Below are 23,671 nucleotides of genomic sequence, written 5' to 3'. Positions count from 1 at the left end.
TGACGCGGCTAACTAGATAAAGTTACTAGGTAGGAGTAGTTCACAGACATCGTACCTTCCTTTGTACTTTTCAATTTCCCTGTTTCCTGGCCTCATTTCGCCATCTCATTCACTCTTTTAGATAAATGCAGTCGACAGTCACGTCTCTGTCTTGCCGGTGATAGAGAGAGGATACATGTTGCCTAAGGCAGCCTCAGAGTGCGTTAAGGTTAAGGAAGATGCTAAAGCTTGAGCTCAAGCCTCTGAACCACTGGCAGCAAACTGGTCAGCACCACCTAATTTTGTAAATAAAGTTTTATTGGCGCGCGGCCACACTCATTTATTTACATATTGTCTACAGCTGTTTCAATGACACAACAGCAGAGGTTAGTAGCTGTGACAGACCTTACTGACCACAAAGCCTATACACACACACATTCTCTTTCTCTCTCTCTCTCTCTCTCTCTCACCGTTGACAGAAAGGGGCGCTGACCCTGCTCCAGACTCGTGGGGCCCTGGCCTCCCAGCGGAGCGCCCGCTGCCCTCCGCGCTGCCTTCCCTCCGCAGCTTCTGTTGGTTAGGAAGGGATGGGTCTCTGTCTCTGGGGTCCTTTTCCCACTGAACAGAGTTCTAAACCAGCCGACCTACAAAAGAGGCATGCCAGTTTTCTGAGCAAAAGATAGGAACTTCCAGAGTCAAAAACTGCTGCTCTAGGATATGCCGTGAGGCCATAAAAAACAGGCGTCATGGCCGCTGAGATCAAGCGCACAGCGGGCAGTTTATAGCGTCATTCCCCGGGACCCCGCAACCAGCCCAGTGTCCCGTGCTAGACGCGGGGTCTTGAGAACAGAGCATGTGGCTCTGTGTCGGGCACTCGGTGTGACTGCTGCCCAGCAGCACCCGCACAGCCTGGGAGCTGCTTGTTCGTCGCGCTGACGCACAGGCTCTGTCTCAGGCCCAGGGACCCTAATTCTGGGGACAGGGCCCAGGCACCGGTGTTTCACCAAGACCTGCAGGTGATTCTGTTGCACGTGGGAACTTGACAGCCAGAACTCAGGATTCACATTTCTAGAGGTTTCCCAGATGGTACTGAAGCTGCCGGTCAGTCGGGGACCGGGCCCACACTTTGAGCTGATAAGATCCTGTGGTGAATCTTGATTCTCAAGAGTTTAAAATAGGTATTTTTGGACAACTTTACTTCAAAGTTTAATTTAAGAAAATGCAAACTACAAAGACTAATAAAACTATTGCTGCCATACCAACCATCCAGCTTTAGCAGATCTCCACATTTGCCTTCTGGTCGCTTTTTGTTCTGGCATGTTTGTTTCTGTGTTTTTGAGACATGGTGAGCGCAGGCCCGGTGCAGCCGCCTGCGTGCGCTTCAGGAGCCCCGTTCCTCTCCTCCCCTCCCTCGAGAGCCCCTCATGGCGGGCGAGTCTGGGGTGTGTCGCGTGCACCCTTGTTCTTATCATTTCACTCCCTCTGCGCGCGTCCGCAAATAATAGACGCTTACATGTACCCGAACTTTATGTAACTGATCTTGTGACAGTTCTTAACCTTTTTCTCTAGTTGTTTCCAAATACTGTACATGTTAATACAGTGTAACTTCAGCTTTTTAATTTTACCTGCTGTGTAAATTTATTAATCCATTTTCCTTTTAGTAGGCACTGGATTATTTCTGATTTTTTACTATTTTAGTGCGTGCTGCAGTAAATACTGTTGTACGTCTTGTTGGACCCTTACACAGCACAGGGGTTACCAGCACTGACCCCCCTCACGGTCAGAAATCCGCAGAAGCCTAAGTTGTCCCTCGGGGCCCAGGAGGCCGGGAGGGATTGGCCCAGGGCCCCCGTGGATACCAGACTCCCAACATGCTTAAATCCCCCAGAGAAAATGTCATAGGTCCTCCCCACATGGGGACCCCCAGCTCGGGATTGAAAACAGTACAGACGTTTCCTGAGGAGAACGCACGCGGAAGTGGGCCCAAGCAGTCCAGACCTGCGCTCTCCAGGCCCGCGGTCCCTGGTGAGAGGAGGCTCAGGCGCCTGCCCGGGAGCGGGGGGCCGGGGGCCGGGGAGGGGGGGCGGGGGCGGGGCGGGCCGTCAGCCTTGCCAGGGACGGAGCTGTGCCGCTCGCGGTCGTGCCTGTGCGCGCGCCCACGTGCACAGTGTGAGGGCCCATTTCTCTACATTTCCATCAGGACCTGACATTGACATTTTAATTTTTGCCAGAGAGATGTGAAACGCGTTCCTGTTGTTTAAATTTATAATTCTCAAGAGTTCTAGGGAGCTTGAGCTAATTTTCATGATTCATGACGTATCAGGTTTCTTCTGAGAATTACCTGTGATACCCTTTACCCATTTTTTTTACTGGGTTATTTACCATTTTACATGAAACTGTAAATGTTCTTTGCATAACCTTTGCTAATGCTTTGAGTTATTTATGTTTCAAGTACTTTATCTCAGTCAATAGCTAACCTTTTAGCTTTGTCTGTGGATAAGAAAAATTGTCCCCGCTCTTGGGTCATAAAGGTTCTTTTATCCAAGGACTTAAAGCTTTGCTTTGTACATTTGAGTCTTTAATATATCTGGAATTTACCGTTGAGTATGGTATGAGGTAGAGCCCTGATTCCACCTCCCTTGTTCACGGAGACAGCTAGTCGTCCGGGCGCTGCCCTTCTGTCCCCGATCGACAACAAGCCGCCCGACTCGCCGTCCCCGTGCGTCTGTTCCTGCTCCCCGTGGTCGGGTCTCTGGGTCTCTCTGTCCGCCCCTGTGTCAGACCCACACTGTCCTAAGTATCGTCACTTTGTACAAATACTGTATATCTGGTAAGACACATCTTATTGTGACTTTCTCCAAAACAGTACCAACTGTTCTTGATTTGATCTTCAAAATAAGTTATATGACTGGCTTGTCAGAGTCCATGAAAAATCCCATCTTACAATTTTGGTTGGCATTACATTTTATTTATAGGTTACTTTGGAGAGAATTGACTGTTTTTCCATTCATGAACATGGTATATTTCCTTCCTTCAGGTCTTCCACAATGGCCTCTTAATATTTCATAATTTTTTCCAAAATGTATTAGATGTTTATCATCAGATTTATTCCTATATATCTTATATTACTTTTAGGAATAGTATTATTTTTCTAAGTGTTTTCTTCTGTCCCCTACTGTCAAATCACTTTTTCCTCCTTTATGAACATGGTATTCTCTCCTTTTCCAGTAGGTGGTAGTAAAATACATTAAGATTTTATTAAGAATTTTCAGTTGTGTCTTTTTTTCCCACGGAAATTAAAATGATTTGTTGTAAAGGTATTCTGAAATATTTATTTCTTAGTTATCTCTCATTGTTCCATTTAGGAGGATAGAAAGAAGCGAGATCGGGACCGTGCGGAGAGTGAGGCAGAAAAAGACCTCCAGGGCCAGGCCCCTGCCAGACTGGACCTGCCTCCTGAGAAGCCCCTTGCGAGCTCGTTAGCCAAACAAGAAGGTAGGAGCCATCATGCCCGGTCCTGAGCGAGGCACACAGCCAGGGAAAGGGACCGGGGTTTTAGCTTTCCAGTTAAAGTTTAAAAGCTTTTTAATGGAATTTTTAAGTTTCTTATCTCTCTGACACATAAGAGCTTTAAATTAGCTTCAGTTTGAATTCACACTTATTTGTAAGATAAATGGAATTTCTGTGTGAGTTATTTAACGATGGATATGAGATGTCATATGGAAAGAAAATAATCTAAACAGTAGTATCTAGAATCTTCGTTTTTAAACCACTCTTTTCCTTTCTCCTTTGCTTTAGAAGCAGAACAGACACCCCTTCAAGAAGCTTTGAATCAACTGATGAGACAGTTGCAGAGGTAAGTGTTTCTTCCAATGTTTTTGTAACATGGAAATTAAAATGAGAAATATGGTATCCAGACCACTTTTCCATTTTTGATTATTTAAAGCCATATTTGGTGGCCTAAATCCAAATGTACTTGATTTTAAAGTGGATGATAAATATTTTGCCTGGCAATAGAAGCCCTCCAAGAGGCAGACTATTAGATGTTCTTATTTGGTTTGTTTTAGCTGGCAGCTTGAAGAGTGTTACGTAATACTCTTAATGACAAATTTCTCTCTAATTTGAAGTAACTTCTGATGTTAAAGCTTCAAACCAGAGATAAACAATACAGACATTTCCACTTTGCTAATAGATAAAAATACCTTTTGTATATTCGTGTGATTCTGGGAGAAGAGACAAAATACTATAAATAGGATTTGTGACCTTTTTAAATGCAGAAATTTGTTCTAAAAACTACAGTATCTAGATTAAGCTAATGTTAAGTTCTTAAAAGGGAAAAGAATAACTCAGTCTTTATTAAAATATTTATTTTGATTTTTTTTGCTCAGAATTTCCATTTTCAACTGAAAGACCCTGACATTGTTGGCAGAGGAGTCATGGGCGTAGGGCCTGCGGTCTCACAGTGACTTCCTTCTCGCTGTTTTGTGCTTTCATGTCAACCCCAGAACACATCGTAAATGATTTTTAAACATAAAACCTCCAGCAGGGGGTCCAACCGTTTGGCGTCTCTGGGCCACATTGGAAGAAGAGTTGTTGTCTTGGGCTACACATTAAATACATTGTGACATGTAATCACAAAAAAAAAACCTCACACTGTTTTAAGTAAATTCACGGTTTTGCGTTGGGCTGCGTTCAAAGGCACCCTGAGCCGCGTGCGGGCCGCGGGCCGGCACCCAGCAGCGCTCCCCGTGTTCGTCGCCTGCTCGTTGTTGCAGGCAGTGAGCGTCCTAGGTTAGTGGCCTCTCCCCCGTTTTGGCTTTACAGAGTAGTTGAAAAAATTACATCTCAAGCCTTTACACTTGAATAAATAATTCCTTACTTGTCCCAAAATGGTGAACAGGTTAAGTATTAGATGTCCCAGCTCAATTAGAATGTGTGACTAGAGTGTGTTGGCTGCCTTTTAATTTTCTTGTAAGAGTGGAATGTAAGTTAAAGGTGGCACCTTAAAAGGAACCTGCCTCAGACGGTCTCTCTCTGTCCAAGGATGTTCGCGTTGCTCAGGACATTTAGGAATTAAGTCCAGAGCCACATAGTTTTGAACAGCTGCGGTGATTGGGTGAGTCAGGTGCTTATGCTGATAAAGAATGTAGTTGATCCAGTTGAGGGAGACTGTTTTGGGTCCGGCCAAGTGACTCATGTCGGGCTGTGGATGATTTGCCCCGACGAGGTCCTCCAGAGACGGTGTGTGTGTGTTTGCAGTAACTCTATGGATGGCACACGTTTGCATGTGTAAGTTTCAGACTGGATGTTTTTCTTATTCTCGTTATTTTTTAGTCCTATTGCTTAGGTATCATGCTAGGAAGAGCAAAGGCAGGTGCACGTAGACCTGGGTTCACATTTTAACTCTATCTTTTATTAGACTTGCAACCTAGAACAAATGATTTGACTGCTGAGTCTCAGTATCCTCATCTCTCAGTGAAGTACCACTCCTTGAAAGCTTGTGTGAGGATTAGCTCTCATATATGTCACTGGGCCTGGCACATGGCAAATATATTTTAAAAGTTACTGCTGTTGCTATCTTTTAAAGTCACTTTTATTGTTGTGATTATTTGGAGTAAGAAAATTTTAGTATGCCAGACCTCCAGAGGGAAAAATCACTCAGACGACAGAGTGACACCACACAGACTCCCCCAGCCCTGTGGGCACTGGCGGTCCCAGCACCAGCAGCTCCCGCTGCGCCTCAGGGCTCAGCCCTGGGGACGCCAGGGCCTGGGCCCACCCTCCTTCTTCTGGGAGTCTGGCGTCCTGGTCTAAGGTAAACCCCGCACCACGCCCTGCTGGGATTTTCTTTTTACTTTATTTTTATTGTTGACACTATTACAGGCGTTCCCCTTTCCCTCCCCCCACTTTGCCCGCCTCCACCCAGCCCCCACCCCTCTGGCCACCAACACACTGTTGGCTGTGTCTGTGGGTTACACATAGTGATCTTTGGTCAACCCCTTCGCCTTTCATGCGGTCTCTCCTCTCCCCTCTGACAGCGGCAGTCTGTTCTGTGTTTCTGTGCCTCTGTTTCCATTTTGTTCCTCAGTTTATTTTGTTCATTGGATTCCACATATAAGTGAGATCATACGGTATTTGTCTTTCTCTGGCTGGCTTGTGTTATTTAGCGTAATAATCCCCAGGTCCATCCATGCTGTCACAAAAGGTAAGGTTTCCTTTCCTGTGGCCACATAGCATTCTGTTATGTAAATGTACCACAGCTTTTTTATCCACTTGTCTTCGGACGGACACTTGGGCTGCTTCCAGATTTTGGCTGTTGTGAGTAGCACTGCCGTGAACACGGGGGTGCCTCTGTGCTTTCACGTGGGCGCTTTGGAACTCTTAGGCTGGGTTGCCAGAAGTGGGATAGTGGATCATTGGGTCGTAAGACAGGTCCCTTTTTTTTCCTTTTTCTTTTTTTGAGGAAGCTCTCTCCTATTTTCCACATTGGCCGCACCAGTCTGCATTCCCACCAACGGTGCACGAGGGTTCCCTTTTCCCATGTCCACACCAACACTTGTTGCTGATTTATTGATGGTAGCCATTCTGACAAGTGCGAGATGGCTATCTCATTGTGGTTTCAGTTTGCATTTCTCTAATGATTAATGACATTGAGCATTTTTTCTTGTCTATTGGCCACCTGTACGTCCTCTTCGGAAGAGTCTATCCAGGTCCTTTGCTATTTCTTAAGTGGATTGTCTTCCTGGTGTTGAGTTGTGTAAATTTCCTTCATGTATTTTGGAAATTAACCCCTTATCAGCTGTACCATTAGCAAATACGTTATAGCATACAGAAGGTTCTCCTTTCATTTGTGGATGGTTTTCTTTTGCTGTGCAGAGGCTCTTTAGTTTAATGTAGTCCCATTTATTTGTTTTTTTACTTTGTTTCCCTTGCCCTGGGAGAGACAGTGGCAAAAATAACTGCTACAAGAGATGTCTGAGATTTTATTGCCTATGTTTCTTCTAGGATTTTTTTATGGTTTTGCAACTTACATTTAAGTCTTTTATCCATTTTGAGATTATTCTTGTAAATGGTGTAAGTTGGTGGTCTAGTTTCATTTTTTTGCATGTATCTGTCCAATTTTCCCAACACCATTTATTGAAGGTGCTACTTTAAGAGTACAGTTAGTATGTAAAACACCTTAACCATATTATTAAATAGTACTAGTCTTTAAAATCATTCCTTCAACTTTCAGTGGAAAACATGTTAGCATACTACAGATTCTTTTTACATCTGAAGGGTTTCCTCTGACTTCTGCTCCCAGACTAGTAGATTTGTTTTTGGTAGAAATAAAATTACGTTTTTTATATCTTCACAGAAAAGACCCAAGTGCTTTCTTTTCATTTCCCGTGACTGATTTTATCGCTCCCGGCTACTCCATGATCATTAAACACCCAATGGATTTTAGTACCATGAAAGAAAAGATCAAGAACAATGACTACCAGTCCATAGAAGAACTGAAGGTAACTGGAACTGTCTGTGTCTCATTGGACAAATAAGAACTATAATATGAAGTAACATGTCCTTATTCATTAGACAGTCAAGCTCTTGGATCCTGTATATACAAAATCTTGGTAGAAACCTGCATATCTGGAATTCTAATTGGGCTTTTGTTTTGGAAAGAATTAAGTTTATTTTAATATCCAAAAATCTTTGTACATTTTTGTCTTTGAAACATTTTTAAGCTTGGAGATACAAAAGCAGATGAAATGAGCCATCTGTTATCTTATTATTGGGGGGTTTTCAAAAAGACACTTTTAATTTCAGATCAATGCAGGTAAAATTGATATTTTAATAAAATTGAATTAGAGTAGTTTCTTTTCCTAGACATTTAAGGTGTGCGTATCCTCTGAAATAGAGAATAAATTGGCTTGTCCAGAAATACTAAACAGAGGTTTAATTACATTTTCTAGTTTGATGAAAGTTAATTGCTCCCTAAGTTCATTCACTTGGGTGATATTTGTTGGGCATATTTCCTTCAATTTTAAAAGGAAGGAAATGAAAAACTTGCAAGTAAGGAACCTACAAGCCACCAAAATTATGTATATGCCTAATGTTATAGTTGAAGTTTTTTCTGTCTTTACATCATCTTGGTATATGTTGATTTGAGAGGTGATACTTCACTTTTAATCTCCCACAGAAAAAAACAACCTCGTGTTTTTAAATTAGCTTTGTACCAAACCACCACAAACTAAACTGGTATGGATGCCTATTTTCCCATTATATTTTATGCACACACATTGTCGTGTTCAACTGACCTGCAGGCTGGACCCTAATCAGTTACAAAAGGAAAATAAGACAGTGAACAGTATTTTTACCAGCTTTTTTTTTTTCATCCACATGTCAGTCAGCTCAGATTTATGACTAACACCAGCATTAAATTCTGTCTTTACTATCACTTTGAGTGTATAGCTAATAGCCCACGACTCAGAAAAACTGGAATTACATTCTCATGAGTTCAGAGAAATGGAAGTTCTCCCCAGCTTTTCATCTGGTGGAAATTAGGCTAGCACTGTTTGTTTCAGCATATTTCTGACTTTATTATTGCTTAATGGAAAAAATCTTAGCAGCTTTGTTTCTCCTTTTTGTGAGCGGCTGTCCTCTGTCCCCCCCTTGGGGTGATAGGAGAGAGAAGTGTGGGCCCCCGGCACTTTTGAGCGGATGGTTCAGGCTGGTCGGGACTGAGGTGAACTAGCACTTTTAACTCTTCGGAATTTTCTACATCGGTGCATTTTTTTCAGTAACCCAAAGTAATATTTATTAGCCTATCCAGCTCATTAGGCTGTTCAAGATATTTTTTAATTACATGAAAAGTATGCAGAAAGGTCATTCAGCTTTTCAGATGACTGAGTGCCATTACACAAAAGTCCAGTAAAGCCTAGCACATGACAGCTGAGCTCCACGGAATCTCCAGTGGCCTTAGCAGGCCAGACCTGTGATCAGTAGATGACCCAGGACTCCCTTGCCAGTTACGGGCCCGGCGGTCATGTAGTATGGATAATAGTCATAGTCATCTTGTGTCTTCCTCACCTGCCTCTCCTTCCCCCAAATCTGTAGTTAATGATTCTTAATGGAATGGAAGCTTTTCAGATTATCTGTACCAACTTAACCTGTGGCCCTTTGGGTGGCCACGAATAAGCGCTTACGGGAACTGGCAGCCTGCCAGTGTCGTATGAGAAATTCTGTGTCCGCAGTGCATGTGCCTGCGTGTGGGGGCCTGAGGAATAAGTGGATCCGCGGCTGCCTTCAAGCTGCAGGACCTAGCGGAGCCCGACTGCCTGGCAGCTTGGCCAGGGATAGAGGTCCATGGGGACTTTACCCACTTTGAGTTCAATACCAACTTACTGTGACCCTTCAGTCAGCCTTCTCACACGCTGTTAAACAGCGCTCCCTCTTCCTGTTCTGTCTTTGTTCCATTTCAGTGTTCTCAGCTGCCATCACTAATTAAGTAGTGGGGTGTGAATGTTTTGATTGGGAGGAGTTTGTTTGGGGGCATCAGATTGTTTTTTTGTTTGGCTTTTATCATTTTAACTTAGTAAGGCCTTGGCATAATGACTCTCACATTTATACAATTAAAAATTACTTAACCATGAAAATATGCTGTGGAATTACATTCTCCAGCACATCTGTGTACTTTGACATTCAAACCAAAAGTACAGTTTGGTAATTTGGCTACTCACATGTTTTGGCTCTTTGAGGTTGTATGGTTTATTTCATATTGGCAAAATTTTTGCAACATTCAGCAAATTATGTTTAGCTTATAATAGCACCCAAACAGATAAAAGAAAATTAGTGTAAGTGTTGTAACATTTTTGCTCAGTTAATTTGGATTTAGTAGGACAAATTGTGATAATTTAGCACTCACTGTTCTCAGTTTACAGTCAAGATCTGAAATAAAATATTGAATTCATATATAAATGGCAATTTAAGATATAAAACCAAGAGTAATATTTCTAATTAGATTAACTACTCAGTTAAGATTATTCTATTAATTATATGATAGTATTTCCTTATTTTTCGTGCAGTAAGATTAAGATTTTCATCTTGGTATCTAAAGTTTATAGAGTTATGGGGGGCTTCTGGTCAAGATGGCAGCGTAGCAGACACAGCTCACCGCTTTGCACAGCCACACCAAAATTACGACTCCAGCGTGGAACAAACATCACTCAGAACCGTCAGAAATCGAGTTGAGTTGAAGTCTGACAACTACAGAATTAAAGAAACCACATCCATCCAGACTGGTAGGAAGGGCACAGGCACAGAACAGGCGGGCCCCTCACCCACGTGTGGTAGATAAAAACCTGGGAGGGATATCTCAGGGGCGAGAAGTCTCAGCCCCACACCAGGCCCCTCAGCCCAGGGTTCCAGTGCCAGGAAGATAAGTCCCCACAACATCTGGCTGCAGAAACCAGCAGGGATTGAGTTGGTGGAAGAAACTGCAGGTGCCCCAAGCAGTTCCTCTGAAAGAACCCGCACACAGACTCACCTGCTCAGACTCACTTCCTCTGCGCTCCAGCGCCGGGGTAGCAGCTTGAAAGGCACCAGTGGCAAAAAGGGAGAAACTGAAGCGTCTGGCAGCAAGGCCAGAGAGGCCACTGTCCCTTTCCTAAACCCTCCCAGCACAGAGCCGGCAAGCTGCTGCCATTTCTGAGACTCCATCCACCTGGCTAACACTGCGTTGACCCACCTTGGAGATCCCCAGAGACTCCGCCCCACCCAATTTATGGGCCCACCCAAGCAGCTTTTCTGTATGAATGGCTGGTCTTGGGCCATGCTTCACACCTTCCTCAATCCTATCAAACAAGGAGCAGCTGGCCTCATTGAGCCCCAGGCACAGCACTGATTCGAAACTTGGCTTTGCCTGGGACTCTCCAGCCCAGCAGCCATCTCAGGTTGCTCTACAGCTCAGGAAGGGGAGCCTTGACAGCAGGCACAGGTGGGGGCTGACCTTGGCCTGAACCCCCTGGAAAACCCCAGGGCCAGTGCATGCAGTGGGCAGCTGAAGGCCACGCCAGAGCACCACCACCTGCCCCTGCTGCTGATCTTCCACGGAGGGTGGAGGGTGGTGGTCAGTAGTCACAGCCAGTCCTTGCAGCTGTGGCTACTGGCCTGGGTAAATCGCTTCCATTGACCTGCGCAACAGCAACCAAGGCTCAACTACAAGAAGAGGGTGTACTCAGCCCACAAAAAGGGTGCACCTCAAGAACCCAGCTTGGGCGATAGGGGAGGCTGCACCACTGGACCCTACAGGACACCAACTATATTCGGACACACGACCAAGATACGGAGTCAAAGCAGCTGTACCTAATACATAGAAACAAACACAGGGAGGCTGCCAAAATAAAGAGACAAACATGTCCCAAACGAAAGAACAGATCAAAACTCCAGAAAAAGAGCTAAATGAAATGGAGATAAGCAATCTGTCAGATGCAAAGTTCACAACACTGGTTGTAAGGATGCTCTGGGAACTTAGTGAGGACCTCAGCAGCATGGTAAAGATCTAGTCAGAAACAAAGGATACACCAACTGAAATAAAGGAAATTTATAGGGAAACAACAGAGCAGGATGAAGCCGAGATTCAAATCAATGATATGAAACAGAAGGAACCAAAAAACAACCAAGAAGAGAAAAGAATCCAAAAAAAATGAGGGTAGTGTAAGTGGCCCCTGGGATGACAGCTTCCAGAGGCCCAACGTTCATGTCACAGGGGCACCAGGAGGGGAGAGAGCAAGGAATCGGAAGTCTATTTGAAAAAACAGTGAAAGAGAAGTGCCCTGATTTGGTGAAGGAAATGGGCGTGCAATCCCAGGAGGCACTGAGAGTCCCGACCAAGATAAATGTAAAGAGGCTCATTCCAAGACACATAATTAAAAGGCCAACAGTTAAAGGTAAATAGAGGATCTTAAAAGCAGCAAGAGAAAAGCAGTCAGTTACCTGCAGGGGAGTCCCCATAAGACTGTCAGCTGATTTCTCAAAGCAACTGCAGGCTAGAAGGGGCTGGCAAGGAATATTCAGTCAGGAAAAGCAGGGACCTACAGCCAAGATGGCTCTACCCAGCAAAGCTGTCATTTAGACTCGAAGGGCAGATAAAGAGCTTCCCAGACAAAAAAATTAAAAGAGTTCATCACCAAGCCATTATTACGTGAAATGTTAAAGGGACTTATTTAAGAAAAAAAAGACCAAACTTACGAACAATAAAATGGCAATAAATACAAACCTATCCACAGTTGAATCTAAAAACAAACTAAGCAAACACAAAGAACAGAGACAGAATCGTGGCTATAGAGAGCATTTTGATGGTTGCCAGATGGGAGTGGGGGATGGGTGAAGAGGTGAGGCGATTAAGAAGTACAAATCGGTAGTTACAGAATAGCCGTGGGGATGTAAAGGACAGCATAGGAGGTGGAGTAACCAGAGAACTTACACGAATGACCCACGGACATGAACAACGGGGGGCGGGGGTTGCTTGAGGAGGGGGGGTGCTGGGTGGAGGGGGGCCAAGGGGGAAAACCTCAGGACAACTGTAATAGCATAATAAAATATAATCTAAAAAACAAAAATAAAGTTCATATAAAGTTACGAAAGGTTTAAGAATTTGGAAGAGAATGTAGTAGGATATTTAAGCTAGCAGTACTTGTTTTGTTTGTGAGTCTTAATAAATTGCTATGACTGTTTAATAAACAGTGGAAGAAGGGGCCGGGGTTTTTTGTTTTTCATTTTTCAGAGACCTATGGGATTTCAAATCAGGAAAGGAGGGTACTTTGTTTTGTTTAATGCATTTCCCCCCCAATATTCTTTCTGCAGGATCACTTCAAACTGATGTGTACTAATGCTATGATTTACAACAAACCAGAGACCATTTATTACAAAGCTGCAAAGAAGCTGTTGCACTCAGGAATGAAAATTCTTAGCCAGGTAAAGAAAATTCTTTGTCATAAATAGTAATTATTAAGAATTTTATATTCCTCTGTTTTTTGGTCATAGTGATACGGATCCAATTCAGAATTGGTTTTATTGTATTATAGACAGATATATTAAAGGCGAAATAGTACACACAAAAAATTTAATAACAGAGAAGAAAATTAAGCATGAAGATTCTCCTTTGGAAGTGATACAAATAAATATTGGTATTCACTTGTAATTATTTATGTGAGGCTCTTGAATTGATACTTACCAGATAGACTTCTATTTGCTGTGAAAGAACATCAGCCTGAATTCCAGGGTAAGATTGATTAGGTGAATTATGAGACATTTTAGGGGGAAAGCTCTCTCTGTAGGCATCTGATGTTCTGGTGAGGCACAAGAAAGCCTCCTAGTAGAAAAGAAGAAAGTACCCAAATGAGCAGGACCTTGGAACGGTCTGAGGCCCCCTTGGGAACAGTCCCTCCCTGAAGTCCAAGCTCTGGTGCCTGTGAGCCGCGTGAAGTCGGAGCATCACGTACAGAGGCGCAGATACCTCGTCAAGCTGCGTACGCCAGGGGGAGGCAGTAGGCAGCGGCAGAGAAGGTGCAGGTGTCCTCGGGGAGCGAGGGCCCTGGCCGCCCCGGAGGGTGAGCTGAGGTGATCTGTGTGGGAGAGGAGGAGAGCTCCCGGGATAATTCACGTCTTTGAGGTTTTACTCACAGCACTGCGTGGGATGGGCAATAACCCGGGACAGTGCTGGCACCTCCCACAGCCGGAGCCAGAGGCTCCTTCCCACTCACCGCGGCCCCGGAGGCCTCACCTCCGAGGAGATTGCGTGGCCTGTGCCCTCAGCAGTGAGTGCCGAGGCTGGAGACCTGGCGTCGGGCAGTGTGTCGGGCGGGCCGGCTGGGACAGGCGTGCAATGCAGAGATGGGCGGGTGCGAGACAGCCGGAAGGAGAGGAGCCAGACCCGGGAGCCTGAGCCCAGACCCAGGGGAGTTGCAGGACAGGAGGGATGAGTCATGGCTGCACGTGGCTTTCCAGCTTTGATGGGATCATGAGTGTCAATTTTCCTTGTGCAGAGTCGCCTTGGTGCGCACGTGCCAGAGTGTCTGTGCTGGGCTCTGATTCTTGGGTCCACTTGGAGGGGGAAAGACAGTTGTTCGGGTTGACGGTGATGCTTGTGCTCCTCTCATATTTAGACAACGTCCATTCCCATCCTTCCCTAGAGGCTTGGGAAACCGTGATGGAAGCCAGTTACCCGTCTCTGGCAAAATGTGTACAGGCAAGGAGAATGTAAAATGTTCATCCTAGTCTCGCCAGAAAGGCCCAGAATACAGCACCAAGCCTTAGGCCAGGTTTAAAACCTGCAGATGCTTGTTGTTACTGTATTTGAAGGTAATTCCAACTGTTATTCACTCCAAAATATGTACATTGAATTTCTAGGAGAAAATTTAATTTGCAGGGATGACATATCCAAAGTAAGTGTATCAACTTTGATTTACCAGTCTTGCCATCACTTGTCATTATACATCATCTTTAAATTATGCAGTTAATATAACATAAAAAGAGTCCAGTAACCCTTGGATTTTACTCAGGGTGGGATGGTTAGAGGCACAGAAAATAGTTTCTTCTCCACTTTCCCTTTTCTCTCTCTGTTATCTTCCTTTTTTTTCAAACCTCTTCCTGTCGAGGAGCCCTACCCATCCTGTGCTATAGCTTCCTGTTGACTGTTCTCTCCACCCGAGATGGGAGGGATCCTTACCACAGTGATTTTTCAGTGTTTAAATTTAGGCCTTTTGAGTTAACTCCTCAAATAGCAGTGCTCCCAGGAGAGCCCAGCACACCCTTCCATGAATGGTGTCTTTTAAAAGATAATTGTTTCGAATGCTCAGTGTGAAGATTGCAGAGCAGTCCTTCATTATTGTTTTCAGTTACACACAAATAATGACAATTAGTGCACATTATTCTTATAAAGAAAGGGCATACCGAGAATAACTCTTGATCATCTAAATAAATATGAGGATGCTACATTATAATACAAACAAAACAGCACGAACAGCGCTACTTGCAGCAGCACAGTGGCTTTGGAATCAGACTCATCAGGGTCCGGGCCCGGCTGGCACTGCGTGGCCGTGCAGCCTCGCGGCGGCCTTCCTCCCACACCGCAGAGCAGGGCAGAGGCGCAGGCCCCGCCTCGCTCACTGTTGTGAAACTACGGGTTGGCGAACGGCATACTAACTTGGAGGCATTTTCCTCAGCCAAAAGAGAGTCACTGCTTTCAAAGTAAAAGTAATTAAGCTCAACTTTTTTCCATTACTTGTGTCAAAATGTTGAAATTTTCCCTGAATGAATTATTTGAATTTTGTGCATGTTACGTTACCAAAAAAGAATCCCAAAATGCTCTTACCATAGGTCCTGCTTCCTAAATCCCGGAGTGGGGACGCCAAGGCCGTGGAGCGCCGCCTGCTCTCAGTGCTTCTCGCGCAGCTGCGCCGGCCCCGATTCAGGCGCTGGAGACGGGGGACGTTCAGGGGGACACGGGGGACACGGGGGGCCGGGCACAGCTGCCGAAATAGTCACACGCCCTGGTGTTTTTTTAAGTGTGTGTTAAGGACATGTCTTCAATAGTCAAATCGGCAGTTTTTAGAAGATGACACTGCTTGCTTGACAAAAATTCAGAGGAACTTTCAATAACAGAAATTGATACTGCTTTTCTGAAAGGCAGTTCGGCAGTAAATATCAAAACCCTTAAAAATACTCACTCTCTTTGACCTAGTGTTTCCAGTTTTAGGAATTTATCCTAAAGAGAGAGATTTTTATACACTTAGATTATTTACAGTAGTGTTCATGAGACTTGTATTTGTAATGGTGGAAACTTGGAAATAATCTAAATGTCTAATAGTAGGTTGTTAGCTAAATCATGGTATGTGAAATAGGATGAAAGACTATACAGTTGTTAAAAACATTGTAAAGAATATTTAATGATATGGAGGGGAAACGCTTTTGATTTCTTAAGTGAAAAAAATTCTGGTGCCTAAATATTTGGTATAATTGCAGTTTGCTAATATGTATAATGCTTAGAAAAACACTGGGATAATAAAACTGTTAACCCTGTTCCTCGCTAGGTAATAAATTAACAAGGTTTTTATTTTCTCCTCTACCCACATCTTTGTCTATAATAAAATATATTACTTTCATACTTTTTTGATTACTTTAAAATGAAAGTTCAATCAAAACAACAAGGTCATCTTGTTGAGGCTCTCACACCCCACACTGCCCACACAGCCCTGGGAGGCGGTCCTGGTCTCAGCTCTGTTCCTGTGACCTCAGATGAGTCACTTAGCATTTCGGGACTACATTGTTCTTATCTGAATGCCCTCTCGTCCTTTTTGGTCCTTAGTTTCTGTTATTCTGCAAAAGCCTTCTCTGCTGTTGCTAGGCGGCCCTGCGGAGACTGCCCTCCCTGTGTCCTCCAGGGACAGGCTGGGCACTCAGAGGCGAGAGGCGACCCTGGAACAGGCCTGCCCCCAGGGCCTCGGGCCTCAGCCCCAGGGCAACCTCCGGGCACAGCCGGGCCTGAGGCACGGGTTTCAGGAAAGAGAAACAAGACGTCTTTGGTGAGAAGAGCCCCGATGTGCTCTGAGAAGGAAGCTGTGCTGGCCCCTTCGATTCTCTTTGAGACGTGTTGTCCCAGAGGTGTCGGCGACCATCCCAGGGTGCCAGAATATGAGGGGACACCTCGTGCTCAGTCATCTGCAGGAGGTTTTAAAAAGCTGATAGTTCTTAAAATCGGTCATTCTCTTAAGTATAAAATGTTAACATGCTATTAAACCAAATTTGACTTTTTAAACTTAGCACTAGTACTACAAAGACTATTTAGTCTTTACACATGAAGACCTTATCTGTGAACTTTTTGATGATGCAATAAAGTCATAAAGCATTCTCTTATGGTGGAAATTAAGTCATCTGAATTGAAGGAATAGACTTTGTCCTGGTTCCAAAATATAATACTCTTGGTATAATTACATTTAATTGTTTTTCTTCCCAAGTTAATAACAAGATAAAAATGCAAGCTCTTGTGAGAAAACAATGCATTACTTCAACAAGTAATGACAACCATACAATAAGAATATTCTTGACTATTTCTAGGAGAGAATTCAGAGCCTGAAGCAGAGCATAGAATTCATGGCAGACTTGCAGAAGAGCCGAAAGCAGAAGGACAGAACAGACACCTCACCGAGCGGGGAGGACAGTGGCTGCTGGCCCACAGAAAGGGAGGACACAGGCGAGGTGGACGCTCAAGCCTTCAAGAGTCCCAGCAAGGAAAACAAAAAGTAAAGTGTCTTCGCAGCTTTGTGGCTCAGCTTTCTCAAGCTTGCGAGGGGCAGTGCTGACACAGGGCCCACCTTGAGAGGCCGGGCCCTCGTCTGCCCGTGGCAGGGGCTTTGGGCATGAAAGTCCCATTCGGCAACACGGCGCCCTCTTCCCACGCAGCCCTCCATGGGGCGTTGCCCGAGCACAATGCAGAAAACAGTCCCGAGCTTGCACTCTTGTGAAACCAGATTAAAACCGATCATTTATCTTTAGGGACTCATTGTCAGTGAGTTTATTTAAAAAGAACTTTCTTTAGGGAAAAATGTGTATTTATCACTGCATCCACAAAGGAAGCAAGACAGTAGTTAAGCGTAAGCGTGGTTACAGCTGTCCTGAGTGGGCGGCTGTCGCTGAGACGGGGGTGTGTTTTGCACCAGACACCAGCTGGTGGGAACAGTGACTTCCCACAGCCTCCCACCCCCACCCCCAGGCTGCAGCGGGCAGGGCTGGCCCTCGCACCGCGGCCGGCCAGCCCTGGCACCCACCCGCCTGGGGGCTCCGGGAAGGGTTTCGGTGAGCAGTGTGGGGCCTCTGCCATCACGATGCAGAGAAAATAAACTTATGACAAGTGTTTATCTGTCTCTGAAGATGTATATATTTTAAATGCATGTTTATTTTAAATTTAAATTTGAAAAGTCAAACTTAAAAACACATTCTTCCTGCCTTGAAAATATGTCCATGGTAAAATTCATTTTTGTGGATGTACTGAGACACATGTTTAAGGTTCACAGCACTGGGCCCACAGGGAGGGAACTAACTGACGTGCTCAGTGTGCCTTTCTCTGTGCATGTGCGGGGCCCTTCCCAGGCCGGCAGGAGCCGTGCCTGGCCGATGACAGTGTGCGTCCCCGCCTCAGTTGTGTTCATGTTGGGGATTCATTTGAATGTCTGCATCTTACCTGCTTCTGTACTCACCGTTGACGTGTGTTCTCAGGAAGGACAGAGACGTGCTTGAAGACAAAGGGAAGAGCCACGGTGTGGAAAGAGAGCAGGAGCAGCTCGACCGCCTCGTGAGGGAGTCGGGGGGGAAGCTGACCCGGCGGCTCGCGAACAGCCAGGTGATGGGCCCCTCCTCTCCCCTGGGCGCCCCGAGTCGGGTTGTCGGGGCGTTTGGCGCTCCCGTCCCTGCCCTTCCAATCCACACCTGCTGTAGGGCTTCCCAGCACAAGACTTGGGTCAGAAAAGTTAATGTCCGCTTGTAAGTTACATGGTTAGTCTTACCCTCTAGTACTAGATTTTCTTTTCTTTTTTTTAAGTGAAGTTAACATGTTCTAAAATTGGAAAATTAACTGCATACTTTATTTTAAGCTTACAAGCAAACATTCGTACTCTGGCCTTTTGAAATCATGTTGTTTAACACATTGGTTTTAAGACCACGTGGACTAATACGTGGCTTTGGGCATGTCGCACCCTCTCCTGGTCTTCTGTGTCCTCGTCTTTAAGCAGAGTAGGCAGGACTAGGTGGCCTTAAGGACCCACAGAGCACTTTCAAATTCTGAGATTTTCCTAATCGTCATTTTAGCCTATCAGCACCTGTGTTTATGGAGACAGGTGTGAAAGTCAGTATCTGAATGTACTGTGGTAGCCACCTGTAATATGGTTGCATAAGTAAGGCTTTCTAGTGTGATACATGTATCATATATGCACTGTGTGGTATATGTATGATGTATATTATATATGTGATATGTGTAAAACCACTCACGCTGTGTGAATACTTCGGGTCATTGCAGTGTGAATTCGAGAGGAGAAAACCAGACGGAACGACGACGCTGGGACTCCTGCATCCTGTGGACCCCGTTGTAGGAGGTGGGCTCACAGGGCGAGACCAACCGTGACTGTGCCGTTTGGCAAAGGGCGGCGACCTGGGGTGACGGGACGCGCCGAGCCCGAGTGTTGATGAATCTGTCTGTCTCCGTCTCTACAAAGAGCTTGGCTAGACATCATGTATCTCATGTTAACAGCCAGCCTGACTCTTCCTCATCTTAAAACTCTATAGATCAAGTTTTCTTTAAAACGCAAAGTCCTAGTCGTAGGACATCAGACCCACCATTAACAAAGCCACACTGTGAGGCAGTAATTTCTAGCTCTGGTGTTAAGAGCGTGTGGTCTGTGCACTTGGATGTTTCCACAGGCATCTCAGAGCCCTCAGGTTGTGACATCGTCCGCGCACCCAGTGTTAGCTCAGTGGACAGAGTGAATGTGTCTGCCATGCGGCTGCCTACACAGTAACAGAATAATACAGACTTAACAACATGGTCTTTCACTGTGGTCGGTAGAAAGTTTATAAAGGTTGAGAATCATGTTTTATAACTTCAGTTATATTTTTATTTTCTCAGATGATATTTTATTGGAAAGAGTATAGGAAATATTTTGAAATTCGATACAAAATAGGAAATTTTGGTCATTCATCTGAGGGGAAATAATCATGTGTTGTAATAAGCAAATGTGATAGTGTTTTATTTTATAAATACCCTTTTTCATACTGCCATTATGAGAGAGAGTCGGGGATACCAAAACAAGTGACGACAGACTCCCTGTACATCAGGAAGTAGTCAGTCTCCAGGCTTATTGTTCGTTATGGGCAAGGCTATGTCTTGGGACCTGGGGGTGGGGCTAGGGGTACGGGAGGGGACAAGTAGAAAGACCTGTCCCTTTCCCACCGTTCTGTGGGGCAGGGAGAAGATGGCACCTATGGACCCCCGTGGGGCAGGCCCCAGGGGACGGAGCAGCTGTGCCCTCCTGGTGTCTCGGGTCCAAGAAGGCTTCCTTAGCCAGGTGGTGGTTAGGTTGACCCCAAAAGGGTAAGGGAGGTGGGACCCCAGGTTAAAAAAAAAACAACCAGGGAGTGCGGGAGAGCACGTGTTTGGAGACTAGAAGGGCAGGCCCACGCGCAAGAGGTGCCCCCGCTCCTGAAGCCTCCCCAAGAAGCGTCTCCCCAGAGGCGGCGGCCTGGGGCAGCGTCTCCACGGCAGCCCTCGCTCTGGGCTTCTCTGTGAACTCTTTATGGTTGGGTGTTAGTGGCCTTGGGCCAAAGAAACTGCCACTAGATTGAGAACACTGCTCTTCCTAAAGTAGTGGCGGTGAGACTTGGATCCCGGGAGAGGCAGCCGACGGAATTTTGGTGACGCCGTGAGACTGCCTCTTCCTCGCGGCCTGGCCCGGGCCTCTGGCCCTTTCGTCCACAGCAGACCCGCAAAGCTGGCTCGGCCCCCCGGGCCAGTGGTTTAAGGTGATGATGCCTGTTTGTGTCTCGGCTTCCTCTGCCTGGCGGAGGGGCCAGTGCCCACTGGGACACCAGCTCAGGGCTGCTTCCTGGGGGGCGAGGAGGGTCGCAGTCAGTGCTTGACGTGGCCGCTGTCGCAGGGCAGTCACGGGACAAAAGGCAGGGCGCTCACGCAGGCGCGAACCTGTGCGCCGTGGGCGTGGCCCGGACACAGCTGCTCCTGGCACTGCCCTGGTCACGTCAGAGCCCCGGTGTCGTCCCAGGGGCTTGTTCCTGGTTTACGGAAGTCGCTTTTCTTTCTTTCTTTCTTTCTTTTTTTTTTTTGAGAGAGAAACATCAGTTTGTTGTTCTGCTTATTCATGCACACATTGGTTGCTTCTTGTATGTGCTGTGACCAGGGGTCGAACCCACAACCTTGGTGTATTGGGACGATGCTCCAACCAACTGAGCTACTCGGCCAGGCCTGGAGGTCACCTCTGTAAAGGCTGTTCCTCACTGTACATGTTACTTCAGAATATGTTACGAATTCTTGTCCTTGATCAGGCTGTTTTCCCTTACTCTGTCTTTTACTCATTTTTCCTGCCATGGTTTACTTCCATCATAACATGTGAAGGTCCACCTTTTCTATCTTTGTTTAAAGTGACATGCAGCGTGACTATAAAGAATTCCAGGAAGCAGCAGTATAATGAGGATGACCGGGTTTGGGTCCTGGTCCCATGCCTGCCTTTCTAAGCTCCGATTTTCTTACATTAAAAATGGGGATAGGGAGGGCCCTGCCGCCCGGCGCAGTCCCGCGGTGGCGGGAAGCTGCGTGAGTGCCGGCACCGCGCAGAGCGGCAGTCAGCGAGCCTCCCCGCAGCGCCCGTCTCACCGCGTGGCCTTGTGTTTCAGAGCCCGGCTACTGCCCCGTGCGGCTGGGCATGACCACGGGGCGGCTGCAGTCCGGCGTGAACACTCTGCAGGGGTTCAAAGAGGATAAGAGGAACAGAGTGACTCCGGGTAAGGCGGCGTCGCCCTCCTGTTTCAGGCACCGGCTCTGTTGCTGGTGTTTTTGCCACTCTTAACTAGCTTCTTTATTAAATTCAGAAGAAACTCAAAAATGGGGTATTAATACTCAAAATGAGCTTCATTCTTTATTCCCTCTCCCCTTTGTGGGGAAAAGGTCACTGAAGGTGAAGCTTCACAAGCATCTGTTTAGGACAAATGTCTCCCTTAGATCTGTACACCAGTTGACGGAGTAGTAAGTTAGAAGGGAACAGTTCCTTCTATTAAAAAAAAAAATTGACGTTCAAGTTACCGCATAGTATTGAAGTATTCAACCTTTATCAACAGTGTTATACTTGAACTATGGGCCCTACAGTTCCTACGCACCTCACTATGACTCCACGTTTGCCAACATCAGCAAGGACGATTCCGATTTAATCTATTCAGCCTACGGGGAGGACGACTCCGACGTCGCCAGCGATTTCAGGTGAGCCGCCCGCGCCTCCACACTCCCGAGTGCCATGCTTTTCGGCGGTGCCGCTCTCAGCGCCTGTCTGAACGGGGTGGCCCGGGCTGGAGGCGCGACCTTGAGAGGCTTAGGGCCTGTGGAAGTCTCCGGGCGAGAAGAGCCCCGAGGGGGGGTCGGGGCCGGGCCGGGGCACTGGGCGCTCGCTTTCCTTCGGCAGCTTCCCCGCACTCCTCTCACCGTGCTGTTGACATTGTCTCGTTCTTTCGCGGTGGGTCTGTCACTGGTAGAGACATACATGACAGCAGAGTGGGGCCTGGATAGACAGTGTGACGTCCTGCTCTGGAGACAGGGTCCCTGCGGAGACAGTTGGCTGAGACTTTCCCACCTCTCTGTCCCTCAGCGTCCATGAGTTCTTGGCCACGTGCCAAGATTACCCGTATGTCATGGCTGACAGCTTACTGGATGTGCTGACTAAAGGAGGCCATTCCAGAGCCCTGCAGGAGTCAGAGACGGTAAGAACGCTGCGGAAAAACAGGGTGATTTATCACCAGCCCCAGGTGTTAGTCATGCCGTGTTATGGAACCGTGGGGTCAACCAGCGAGACAGCTGAACCCCGCTCCCCTGCGGAGACGGCCCAGCCCGGGCGGGGACCCACCGGCGGAGGACGCTGAACCGGAACGGGTGCTGGGGGCACCAGGGTCTGCAGGCCGAGGGCGCAGAAGTGGGATTGCAGGTCAGGTGGTGCGTCGCGCCCCCGCGAGAGCGGCTGCCCTGCCACCGGCCCCTAACAGAGGGGGCTGGGGCGGTGGAGGGCGTCCTGCTCTCTGTCCTGCCGTCACAGCCTCAGCGGCGGGACCTCGAGCGGCAGAGGAAGAGGCTTCCTGTTTGCTGTCTTCTGTTAACACTTGGGAGCCACCCCCAGCCCAGCTGGGCCGAGCTCATCATCTGGGATGAGTCAGAGACTTGGGGCATGGATTAGAACGGCAGGAGTTTCCTTCTGGCGGAGAGGAGGGCTGGTCTCCAGAATGTCCCTGTCACCACAGTGAGAGGGCCCTGTATCTCTTGGGGGTGACAGCTCCCCGGTGGCCGTGGCGAGGGTAGCCTTGTGCTGTGCGTGCCAACAGAGTGGAGGCAGCCCCCTGGGGCCCATGGGGCCTGCTCTGCGGCCCGAGCCAAGAGCTGCTGTCCTCGCTGGACCTGAGGGTGTCCGGTGTGACGGTGGTTCCGAAGGGCCTCCACTGCGCCCTTCCCGTCAGGCCATCTGCGGTAGCCCGCAGGCTGGAACCGGAACTGAAGGGCTTCCACTTGGCTGATGTGGCCGTGTGCTTCACGTTGCCAGTTTTTCTGCTCTCTGATCTAATAGTTATTCTCAGAATTTATTCTAGAAAATAAGTTATATCTAAAATACATTGTTTATCCTTTTTAAAAATTGCGACTTGGTTAAATAAACCACAGTACAGCCTTTCAAAAAACAATGTTGTTACTGGCCTGGGAGCATACTGCCATTGTCTGTCTGTGCACGTGCATGACCCCGAAGTCTGGGGCCGGGCCACCTCCCGCTCTCCAGCTCCTGGGCCTTTTACAGCGACCTCTGCTCCCTGCCAGCGCCGCCCCTGTTGGCGCAGGACAGGCCCTGAGGCCTGGCGCCCTCCTCGTCAGGCATCCCGCTGAGGGCGGTCCGCTGCCGCAGGTGCGGAC

At 46.9% G+C, this 23,671-nt stretch overlaps 1 protein-coding gene across 2 annotated transcripts in view; it reads left to right on the top strand.

Moving 5' to 3' along the window:
* The window catches only part of BRD7 (bromodomain containing 7), a 37,317-nt gene that overhangs the window by 10,495 nt on the left and 3,151 nt on the right, over positions 1-23,671 (top strand). For both annotated transcript variants that reach the window (XM_054570321.1, XM_054570320.1), the window contains exons 3-12: positions 3,345-3,474; positions 3,778-3,835; positions 7,337-7,481; positions 12,823-12,933; positions 17,074-17,258; positions 18,232-18,355; positions 19,028-19,103; positions 21,412-21,519; positions 21,853-21,991; positions 22,374-22,485. In XM_054570321.1, the coding sequence (XP_054426296.1) occupies positions 3,345-3,474; positions 3,778-3,835; positions 7,337-7,481; positions 12,823-12,933; positions 17,074-17,258; positions 18,232-18,355; positions 19,028-19,103; positions 21,412-21,519; positions 21,853-21,991; positions 22,374-22,485 (1,188 nt within the window). The remainder of the gene's footprint in view (positions 1-3,344; positions 3,475-3,777; positions 3,836-7,336; positions 7,482-12,822; positions 12,934-17,073; positions 17,259-18,231; positions 18,356-19,027; positions 19,104-21,411; positions 21,520-21,852; positions 21,992-22,373; positions 22,486-23,671) is intronic.

This window comes from Pteronotus mesoamericanus, unplaced genomic scaffold (genome assembly GCF_021234165.1).
Source record: "Pteronotus mesoamericanus isolate MK-2021 breed Mesoamerican mustached bat unplaced genomic scaffold, CSHL_Meso_final contig_202, whole genome shotgun sequence".
NCBI lineage: Eukaryota > Metazoa > Chordata > Mammalia > Chiroptera > Mormoopidae > Pteronotus > Pteronotus mesoamericanus.
Note: the sequence above shows the minus strand (reverse complement) of the source record. Positions and strands in the feature narration are given on the sequence as shown.